The sequence below is a fragment of the Solanum pennellii genome, chromosome 11 (genome assembly GCF_001406875.1).
Source record: "Solanum pennellii chromosome 11, SPENNV200".
Lineage (NCBI taxonomy): Eukaryota > Viridiplantae > Streptophyta > Magnoliopsida > Solanales > Solanaceae > Solanum > Solanum pennellii.
This window is the reverse complement of record NC_028647.1, coordinates 7,154,372-7,166,430: the sequence shown is the minus strand read 5'-3', so window position 1 is coordinate 7,166,430 and position 12,059 is coordinate 7,154,372. Positions and strand designations below refer to the sequence as shown.

At 37.0% G+C, this 12,059-nt stretch overlaps 1 protein-coding gene across 1 annotated transcript; it reads left to right on the top strand.

The window, feature by feature from the left end:
* The first annotated feature begins 2,742 nt into the window (after window positions 1-2,742).
* Window positions 2,743-6,736, top strand: LOC114074908. The gene is made up of 2 exons (XM_027913063.1): window positions 2,743-4,501; window positions 4,926-6,736. Exons 1-2 carry the CDS (start codon window positions 2,743-2,745, stop codon window positions 6,734-6,736), a joined length of 3,570 nt encoding a protein of 1,189 aa, XP_027768864.1.
* Window positions 6,737-12,059: the final 5,323 nt, after the last annotated feature.

Genomic DNA, 12,059 nt, shown 5'->3' with positions numbered 1-12,059 from the left:
ACTTGGACAAGATCAAACAATGGGAACTACTGACCATTCAAGCAAACAGGATCACCAAGCTGAAGAAGGAAGCAAGAGGATAGATGGAGCAAAATCAAACCCAATGCAAGAAAACACTATCAAACAGCCTGAGCAAGCAAAGCACAATCATAAACAGGTGGGAGGTATTGTTGGCAACACAAGGGATCAGGCTAAAGAGGCATATCACAACAATTTCCCTAAGATTTCTAACAATTTCTCAAGGTATGATCACAATTCTCAAATTGATAAAATTAACAAACATGATGTGCCATTCAATCATGCTAGTGCTAGACAAACTTCAAGCCAACAACAGGGTCAGCAAGCTAAGAATAATGCCAACACTGATGCCAATACAGAACCTGCACCTTATACAGTGATCCAATCTTTTGCTGCAAGACTTAGATACAACCAGGCTCAAAATGAAATCCCTATTAGCCTTAATGAGCCTATTCACACAACTAGACAAGGACTCCCTGCAGTGCTGATAGATGAAAATGACTACTATGTGAAGTTGGCTGAAATTTGCAAATACACTCTGGTTGGGAAGTTTACAAACACAATGCCAAGAATGGAACAAGTGAGAAAGAGTTTTATTCAACAAACTCAATTGATGGGGGGAGTTAAGATCACACACTTTAACTCTAGGCATGTATATATTGATTTAGATAGTGAACTAGACTATCAAACTGTTTGGACTAAGTTGAAAATGACCATTCAGGGTCAGGCTATGAGAATACAAGCCTGGACCCCAGATTTTACACCTGAAGAAGAAACACCTATTGTGCCTATATGGGTGTCTATACCAGGTTTGCCTTGGCATTGTTACAACAAAGTATTCCTATCGACCATCTTGGAAAGTATTGGGAAAGTTCTGTTCCTAGACTCACCTACTTCACAAAGAACAAGGGGTAGCACCATTAGAGTGAAAGTCCAAGTAGATCTCACCAAGGAAAGACCCTCACATGTTTGGTTGGGCTTTAAAAATGCTAACCCCAACAAAGGAAGGTGGTTGAAAGTGGAGTATGAAAGCATCCCTAGCTACTGTTTCTATTGTAGACACCAAGGGCATAAGAATGAAGAGTGTACTATTAAAAGAAGGGATGAGGAATTTAAGAGGAAAAAGGAGATGGAAGAAGGCAAAAACAGTAAAGAAACAGGTGCAGGAAAAATTCAGGAACAAGGAAAAAGCACAAGAGAGGATACTGCAAAGAGTTCCAATCAACAAACAAAAAACCAAAAAGGAGGAACAGGGCAAGCAAGTGATATGAATCAAACAAAGCCTCAAATGATCAATCAACAACAAAGGAATGCTACTCAAGTGCAAGCTGAACAGAGACAGCAAGGAGAGACAAATGAGAACCAATGGCAAACACAAAAGAAAAAACATCAAAAACAGCAAGAACATGTCAACTCCAAAGCTGTATGGAGACCAGTCACCCCACCAATGCAAGCAACCAATGGCAACAATCAACAAGAACAAACAATTACAGGTATAAATGTACTCCCAACTCAAAATATTTTCTCACACCTTGAAGTGCAGGAAATCCAGGACAATCAACAAACAGAGAAGCAGGTATCAAGGGAAGCAGCAAATACAAGCAGTGCAAACCAAAATGTCACTCTACAAACTATTGAAAGAAATAGCAAGAAGATCCCAGGTATTGACTTATCTCTCCCAAGTCCCAAAACCCCCAATTTAATAAATGTTGCTACTGGTCATACTGTGGAAGTTTCTGGAGGTATGGATGGGGGGAGTAAGGAGATACCCACTAATTTGCAGGAAGGGGATACCAAAGGGGGGAGTTTGCCTCATGTTATGCATGAGGGGTTGGATCATGACCATAGGATGGACTATAGAGACCCTAGGGATGTCAACACTATTATGAAACAGCAGGATCAGCAGCCTCAACAACACTCTCAAAAAAGAGACAGCTGCAAACAGAGCACCAAGGAAAAAAGTGTGCAACAACAAGCTGGGAAAAAGCAGGGTACTGATCAAGGGGAACAAAGTGGTAATATTGATATTGGAGGTACTTCCAAGAGTAAAAACAAGCCTAGTAAGCAAAAAAGGGATGCTGAAAAAAGAAGGCAAGAAAAACAGCATGACAAGGATAAAGAGCAGAAGCAAGAGCTGAGGGAGGAAACATGAAATAGATTTGTAATGGTGGATGATAACCATGGTCTGGACATCCCTCCATTACAAGTCCAATATATGACTCCAACCAAAGCAGAACAGCACTATAAACAGCAACAAAACAGTCAAAAATTATCACAGCCTGTGGAGGATGAATATGCAGTCCTTAACTCTGAAGATGATGCAATTGAGGATGATCACTATATGGATGAATGGGATGATAATGATGAGACTAGTGAGGCACTTATTAGGGCCTTCAGTCCATACAGGGATCAGACAATAGAGAAGGAAATCCATCAGGCTACTATGAACCAAAGCCTATCTCCAAGGAGCTTCCAACAGGAAAGGTTCCATTTCACCAAACAGGATGCTAAAACTGTCACTGCTGGCAGACCCAATACTAGATTATTCTCATCCAAATCCTCCCAATGATTAGTACAATCATATGGAATGTGAGGGGGATCAATACCCAAGGAGTTGTGGAAAGACTCAAGCTTCTTAGGAAAATGCATCACCTATCAATTATTGCTATTTTGGAACCTTTTTCAGATAGTACTAATATCCAGAGCTTCAAAATGGAATTAAACATGGATAATGCTATTAGTAATTGTAATAGTAAGATTTGGGTTTTTTGGAACAGTGATATTGATTGCAATATTCTTGATGAAGATGAGCAGCAAATTACTTGTGACATGAAACACAATGAGTTACAATATCAATTTACTAGTACATTTATCTATGCAAAATGTAAAGACTATCTAAGGAGACCTTTATGGGAGAAATTGATTCATCATGCATCTATTAACATCAATCCCTGGTGTGCAGTAGGGGACTACAATGTTATTTCTGATGTTGAGGAAAAACTAGGAGGATTGCCTTACAATATGAAAAAAAGCATGGACTTTATTGCTGCTATTGAAGCCTGTGGTCTGATGGACATTGGTTTTAGTGGTCACAAGTATACTTGGTCTAACAAGAGGGGTATCAATCATAGAATTTGGAAGAGACTAGATAGAGCCTTGATTAATGATTTATGGTTGGAAAGAATGCCACAAACAACCATAACTCATTTAGCAACTACCGGATCTGATCATTGCCCCCTTTTGTTGGAAATGGTGTCGAATGAAGCTGATCACATCAAATACTTCAAGTTCCTTAATTGTTGGGTTGATAATCCTAATTTCATGATTACTGTCAAGGATTGCTGGAATAGACCTATGGAGGGTAATGCTATGTGGAAATTCCACCAGAAAATGAAAAGATTATCTAATACCCTTAGTGCTTGGTCTAGAAAGGAATTTGGTGATATTTATCAAAAGGTTAGGATGTACGAGGAACAAATGCATGATGCAGAAGAAAAATACATCCAAAGCCAAACTGAGTCAAATAGGAGTACCCTCCATGAATTAAATGCTCAATATATCAAGTTCCTCAAACTGGAAGATACCATTTTGAAACAGAAGACTCAGCTTCAATGGTTCAAAGATGGGGATACTAATTCTAAATATTTTCATTCCATTATAAGGGGAAGGAGGAGGAAACTTTTCATTCACAAAATTGTTACAGAAAGTGGAGATTGGATTCAAGGTGAGAACAATATTGCCCATGAGGCTTGTGAACACTTCAATACCATCTTTACAGGAGAGAATAAACATATTGATGAACATAAGCTGGATTGCATTGCCAATATGGTCAATCAGGACCAAAACACTCAGCTTACACAATTACCTGATATGGAGGAACTGAAAGAAGTAGTTTTTTCCATGAATCCTAACTCGGCAGCTGGCCCCGATGGTATGAATGGATACTTCTTCCAAAAATGTTGGAACATCATCAAGAATGAATTGCTAGAAGTAATATATGCCTTTTTCAGTGGCCAAATGATTCCGAAGTACTTCTCTCACTCTTGTATAGTGTTGCTCCCAAAAGTGAATAATCCAAACAAGCTCACGGAGTTTAGACCAATAAGTCTTAGTAATTTTACTAGTAAGATCATCTCTAAACTAGTAAGTACTAGACTTAGTCCTATACTTCCGTCCTTAATTTCCACTAACCAATCTGGTTTTGTGAAAGGGAGGAGCATCTCTGAAAACATCATGCTTGCTCAGGAAATCATTCATCATATCAAGAAACCCAACATTGGAAGTAATGTGATTATCAAATTAGACATGGCAAAAGCGTATGACAGGGTGTCTTGGTCATATATTTGCCTAGTCTTGAGGAAAATGGGTTTTAATGAGATGTTCAATTATATGTGTTGGAGAATTATGGCCAACAATTGGTACTCCATTATCATCAACGGCAAAAGGTATGGATTCTTTCAGTCTACTAGAGGTCTTAAACAAGGTGATCCTCTCTCTCCGGCCCTATTTATTTTAGGTGCCGAATTATTATCGAGATCTCTCAATAGACTTCATAATCATCAGGACTATCAAGGTTTTACCATGGAAAAAAGAGGGCCTCAGGTGAACCACTTAAGTTTTGCAGATGACATTATTCTCTTTACTTCTGGAAGGAGTAAAACCTTGAAACTCCTCATGAGTACTCTAAAGGATTATGAAGAGACATCCGGACAGCTTATCAATGGGATAAAAGCCATTTTATGCTACACCCTAGTGCTTTCAATAGCACTAGGGATAGAATAAAAAGGTGGACTGGTTTTAAACAGAAACAAGGGCCTATCACATATCTAGGCTGCCCTTTATTTGTTGGTAGACCTAGGAATGTGTACTTCTCTGATCTTATTAACAAAGTCGTCTCCAGAATACAGGTTGGCAAACTAAGCAACTAAGTTTTGGTGGAAAGGCTGTGCTTGCCAAACATGTCCTCCAAGCATTACCTATACACCTTCTAAGTGCTGTAACCCATCCAAAAACAATCATCAAACAAATTCAGATGCTTATTGCAGACTTTTTCTGGGGATGGCAGCACAATAGCAAGAAATACCATTGGTCCTCTTGGAAAAATCTAAGCTATCCGTATGAAGAAGGGGGAATTGGGATGAGGAACTTAAGTGATGTATGCAAATCCTTCCAATTCAAGCAATGGTGGATATTCAGAACAAAACAAACCTTGTGGGGAGACTTCTTGAGAGCTAAATACTGTCAAAGATCTAATCCGGTAAGCAAAAAATGGGATACTGGAGAATCACTAACTTGGAAACACATGTTAGCTATTAGACAACAGGTGGAGCAGCACATTCAATGGCAAATACAAGCAGGGAACTGTTCATTTTGGTGGGACAACTGGCTGGGCACAGGTTCATTAGCACAGCATACTAGCAGCAATATCAGACTTAACAACACCAAGGTTTCAGAATTCTGGGAAAATGGTGCTTGGAGTTGGAGAAAACTGCAGGAACAGGCCCCTGCAAGTCAGCTGGCCAGCATCATAGCCACAATAATTCCTCAACAACAACAGAAACCAGACCAGCCTATTTGGAAGCTACACAATCTTGGCAAATTTAATTGCAAGTCTGCGTGGGAGGCAATCAGAAGCAAGAAGGCTAAGAACAGTTTCTTTTCCTTTTTATGGCATAATTCTATTCCTTTTAAATCATCTTTTCTTTTATGGAGAGTTTTAAAAGGTAAAATTCCTACTAATGAAAAACTAACTAACTTTGGCATTGAGCCATCACCATGCTTTTGTTGTGTTGATAGAACAGGGATGGATACCATTGATCACATCTTCAGTACAGGTAAGTTTGCAAGTACAGTATGGAAATCATTTGCAGCAAGTGCAGGGCTGCAACATGACCAAACAACACTGCAAGCAAGGCTGGAAAAATGGTGGACAGCCAACCCACGAAATGCAGGCCACCAGTTGCTGCTACAAGCCACTCCAATCTTCATCTGTTGGAATTTATGGAAGAATAGATGTGCAAGCAAATATGGAGGAAAAGCAACCAACATCAGTCGAGTTAAATACGCAATCTACAAGGACAACTTCAAGATGATGAAAAATGCCTTCCCCTACATCAATTGGCCTGCTCATTGGACAGCCTTCATCAAAACAAGCGAAAGATGCAAACATGAAATCAAAGTGTGTAAGTTAGCATGGAACAGACCTCCGGAAGAATGGATCAAGATAAACACTGATGGAAGCGCTCTCACCAACCCAGGAAAGATTGGAGCTAGGGGTATAATCAGAGACAAGGATGGCAAATTGATACTAGCATTTGCAACACCTCTTGGTGAAGGCTCCAACAACAAAGCTGAAACTGAGGCTGCGCTATTTGGATTGATTAAGGCATTAGAATTAGGCTTCACGAACATAATAATGGAGTTGGATTCACAGCTGGTTGTGCAATGGATAACCAAAAAGTCAATCCACCATTGGAGTGTTGCAAATCAAATTGCAAGAATCCAATTCCTTATCTTGCAAACTCAGAACTTCAAGTGTCAACACATCCTCCGGGAAGCAGATTCTCTCTCCAAACACAGCCACAGCACCACAGGCCCTCAAATATACGTCAACAGCACTCAATTACCTAAAGAAGCTCAAGCATACTATTGGATGGATCTACTCAACATGCCAAGTTTTAGAAGGAAAAAGACTAAGAAGATTTTTGATCCCCCTTGATGTGAGTACCTTTTCAACCTAGCTATGCTCAAATAGTATAGCTAATTTGAATAGGTATAGGTAGCTTTATAGACTTTCTTGTACAAGGGAGAGTCTCCCTAATTTACGTTTCCTAGATACTTTGTAACGAGAGGAGTCCTCTCATTAGGTACTTAGTATTTTGGTTTCACCTTTCCATGTAAGGGGAGGAGTTAACATTCATTAGGAAAGTTGACTCTAAACCACCTAGGATTGGAGGTTAGGTTTATGTCCCCCTCCTTGTATTTTGCTTTTTGTATTAATGATAAGGCCTGGGGGTGTTGCTCAGCCCCTACCCCCTCCAAGGATTATTCAACTAAAAAAAAAAAAAAACCTTAAGCCAAAAATACCAAAACCCCCAAATTAAACAATAAATCATAGATATTACAACTCAAATCAATAACCCCAAAACACTAAAACCTAAAAAACAACTTAAACCCTAAACCCCAAGCCCAAAATACCAAAACCCAAACATCAAATAGTAACCATTGATATTAAAGCTCAAATACTATACCCTAAACCCATAAACCTAAAAAACCAAAAAAGCTAGCCCTATGCCTAATCCCTAAGCCGAAATTACCAAAACCCAAACATTAAATACTAAACCATAGATTTTAAACCTCCAATGTAAAATCATGAAGAATAAAACATAAAAACAAACCTACACCCTAACCCTAACCCAGATCATACTCCTTAACCGTTAACCCTGAACCATAAGTTCAAATAAAATCTCATAGTCAACAATATGAAAACCGAGACATTAAATTTGATCTTAGATTTTAGACCTCAAATCCTTAACCACAAACCCTGAAACCTTAAAAAACATAACCCTTACCCTAACCCTAACCCCTGACCCTAACCCTTCCATAAACCCTAAATGCCAAGCCTTAAATGCAAAAACCAAAACATTAAAGACTAAATTATTGATATTAAACCTCAAATCCTAAGCCCTAAACCTAAAAGCCTAAAAAAACAAAAAATCTAACCCTAACCCAAACCCTAACCTTAACCCTAACCTTAACCCTAACTCTAATCTAAACCATAAACCCAAAACCATAAGCCCAAAATACCACACCCCAAACATTAAATACTAAACCATAGATATTAAACCTCAAAGGTTAAACCTAGAACCATAAAACCTAAAAAAAACTACACCCTCACCCTTAACCCTAAACCCTTAACCTTTTGTCCAAAAAAATCCTAAGACCAAAATACAAAAACCCAAATATGAAACACTAAAAAATATATTTTAAATATAAATTCCTTAGACAAAAAGCCTAAAACCTAAGAAAAACCTAAACACTAACCCTGAACTTATCCCTAACCCTAATCCTAACCCTAACCTAAACCATAAACACATAACCCTAAGCCCAAAATACGAGAACCCAAATATGAAACACTGAACCATAGATTTTAAATATCAAATCCTTAGCCACAAATTCTAAAACCTAAGAAAAACCTAAACCCTAACCCTAACCCTAACCTATACCCTAATCCTAACCCTAACCTAAACCATAATTCAAAAATACTAAATCACAAAACCTAAAAAAACATACACCATAATCCTAATCTTGACCCTAACCCTAAACCCTAAACCATTAAAAAACACTAAGTCAAAAATAGGAAAACGCAAACATTAAACACTAAACCATAGATTTTAAACCTCAAATTTTAAATCACAAACCCTAAAACCTATAAAAAAAAAACGTAAAAGCTAACCCTAACTTTCACCCAAAACCCCATGCCCAAAATACAAAAACCTAAATATTAAAAACTAAACGATAGATTTAAACCAAAAATCCTAAACCCAAAAACATAAGAACTAAGAAAACCTTAAACCATAATGCTTACCATATCATTAACATAAACCCTAACCTAACCCTATCCTTAATCCTTACCCTAAACCCTAAACCCAAAACCTTAAAGCCAAATTACCAAAACCCTATGTTAAACAATAAACAATAGATATTACAACTCATATCCATAACCCCAAACATTAAAACCTAAAAACAACCTAAACCCTAACCATAACATTAACCCTAACCCGAACCCTACCATAAACCGTAACCCCATGACCAAAATACCCAAATCCAAACATTAAATATTAAACATTAAACCATTGATATTAAACCTCAAATACTGAACCCTAAGCCCAGAAACCTAAAAAAGCCAAAATCCTTACACAAACCCTAACCCTAATGCTAACCCTAAATCCTAAGATGAAAATGCCAAAACCCAAACATTAAAATCTAAACCATAAATTTTAAGCATCAAATGCTAAATCATAAACCATAAAACCTAAAAATAAAAACCTACACCCTAACCCTAATCGTAACCCTAATCCTAAACCTTTAACCCTAAACCCTAAGTACAAATAAAAACTATAAGTCCAAAATACGAAAACACTAACATTAAACACTAGACCATAGATTTTAATCCTCAAATTCCAATCCCCAAACCCAAATACCCAAAAAAAAACCTAAAACGTAACCCTAACCAAACCGTAACCTTAACCCTATCCCTAACCATAACCCTAAGAAATTAACCCTAAAAACGAACTCCAAAATACCAAAACCCAAACATTAAATACTAACCATTTATTTTAAACCAAAAATCCCAAACCCCAAAAGAAAAACCTAAACCGTAGCCCTAACACAAACCATAACTTTAACCCAATCCGTAACCTTAACCTTAAACTCTAAACCCTAAACCTAAAGCCCAAGATATAAAAACCCTAACATTAAACACTAAACCATAGATATTAAAACTGAAATCCTTAACCCCAAACACTAAAACCTAAAAAACAACCTAACCCTAACCTTACCCCTAACCCTAACCTTACCCCTAACCCTAACCCTACCATAAACCCTAAACCCCAAGCCCATAATACCATAACCCAAGCATTTAACACTAAACCATTGATATTAAGCTCAAATCCTAAACCCTAAACCCAAAAACCTAAGAAAACCCAAAACCCTAACCCTAACTCTAACCCTAACCTTAATTCTAAATCTAACCCAAACCCTAACCCTAGCCCTAGCCCTAAACTACAAAATCCAAAACCCTAAGCCCAAAGTACCAAAACCCAAACATTAAATGCTAAACCATATGTTTTAAACCTCAAATGCTAAACAATGAACTATAAAATCTAAAGAAAACCTACACCGTAACTCTTATCCTAAACCCTAACCATAAACCCTTAACACTAAACCCCAAGTCCAAACTAAAAATCCTAAGTGCAAAATACGATACCCAAACATCAAACACTAAACCTTAGATTTTAAACTTCAAATACTAAACCACATACCCTAAAACCTAAAATAAACCTAAACCCTAACCCTAACCCTAACCTTAACCCTGATCTTAGCACTAAACATTTCACCCGAACCGCCACGCCTAAAATACCATAACCCAAACATTAAGAACTAACCAGAGATTTTAAACCAAACTTTTTAAACCCCAAAATCTAAAACCAAAAAGAAAAAACTAAACCCTCACGCCTAACCTATCCTGAACCCTAACCCTAAACCTAACCCTATTCTTAACTCTTACCCTAAACCTAAAGCCCAAAATACCAAACCCTAACATTAGACACTAATCCATAGATATTACAAATCAAATAGTTAACGCAAAACCCTAAAACCTGAAAAACAACCTAAACCCTAACCCTAAACCTAATATTAATCCTAACCGTAACCCTACCATAAACCCTAAACCCCTAGCCCAAAATACAAAAATAAAAACCTTAACCCTAACCCTACCGTTAACCCTAACTATATCCCTAAACCATAAAAGTGAAACATTATGCCCAAAATACCACAACCCAAAAAAAATACTAAACCATACAAATTAAAATTTGATATGTTAAATTCAGAACCATAAAATATTAAAAAAAACCTACACCCTAACGCTTAACCTAAACCCTAAGTCCAAAATAGGAGATCCCAAATATGAAACACTTTTAAAATATCAAATCCTTAGCCAAAAACCATAAAACCTAAAAAAACCCTAAGCCCTAACCCTAACCCATACCCTAACCCTAACCCTAACCTAAACCATAAACCCAAAACCGAAACATTAAATATTAAACTATAAATTTTAAACTTTTAATGCTATACCCTGAACTATAAAACCTAAAAAAACCTACACCCTAACCTTAGTTTTAAACCTACACCTAAACCATAGACCCTAAACCTTAAAAACACCTTAAGTCCAAAATATGTAAACCTAAACATTAGATACTAAACCATAGATTTTAAACCTCAAATCCTTATCCACAAACCCTAAAACCTAAAAAAACTAAACTTTAACCCTAACCCTAAACCACAAGAATTAACCCAAAACCCCATGCCGAAAATACAAAAAACCAAAGATTACACACTAAACCATGGATTTAAACAAAAAATCTTGAATCCCAAAACCTAAAACCTAAAAAACCCTAAACCTTAACCCTTACCCTATCTTTAACATAAACCCTGACCCTAATCCTATCCTTAATCCTAACCCTAAACCCTTTCCCCTAAATCCTAAGACCAAAATACCAAAACCATTAAATTAAACAATAAATCATAAACATTACAACTCAAATACATAACCCCAAAACATTAAATAAAACTAAACCCTAGCCATAATCCTATTTCTAACACGATCGTAACCCTCACCCAATCTTAACTTTAACCCTAAACACAAAGTTCAAAATACAAAAACCCTAACATTAAGCACTAAAGCATAGATATTACATCTCAAATCCTTAACCCCAAACTCTAAAAACAAAAAAAAAAAAAACCTAACCCTACCCCAAACAAACCCTAATATAAACCCTAAACCCCAAGCCCAAAATATAAAAACCCAAAAATTTTAACACTTAACCATTGATATTAAGCCTCAAATCCTAAAACCTAAACGCAAAAATCTAAGAAAACCCAAAATAATAAACCTAACCCTAACCCTAACCTTAACCCTAACCCTAACCCAAACCTAAACCCTAGCCCTGCCCTAAACAATAAACCCAAAAGCCTAAGTCAAAAATGCCAAAACCTAAACATTAAATACTAAACCATAGATTTTAAACCTCAAATGTTAAACCCTGAACCATAAAACCTACACAATAACTCTTATCCTAACCCTAACCCCAAACCCTAAGTCCTAACTAAAAACCCGATACCCAAACATCAAACACTAAACCATAAACTTTAAACCTCAAATCCTAAAGCACATACACTAAAACCTAAAAGAAACCTAAACATTAACCCTAACCCTACCCCTAACCATTCACCCAAAATCCAACGCTTAAAGTACCATAATC

Coding starts and splice junctions, on each gene's coding strand:
- LOC114074908 (XM_027913063.1), top strand. CDS start 2,743: ATGGATAATGCTATTAGTAATTGTAATAGTAAGATTTGGGTTTTTTGG. Junction 4,502..4,925: donor TACTAGAGGTCTTAAACAAG/GTGATCCTCTCT, acceptor TCCAGAATACAG/GTTGGCAAACTAAGCAACTA.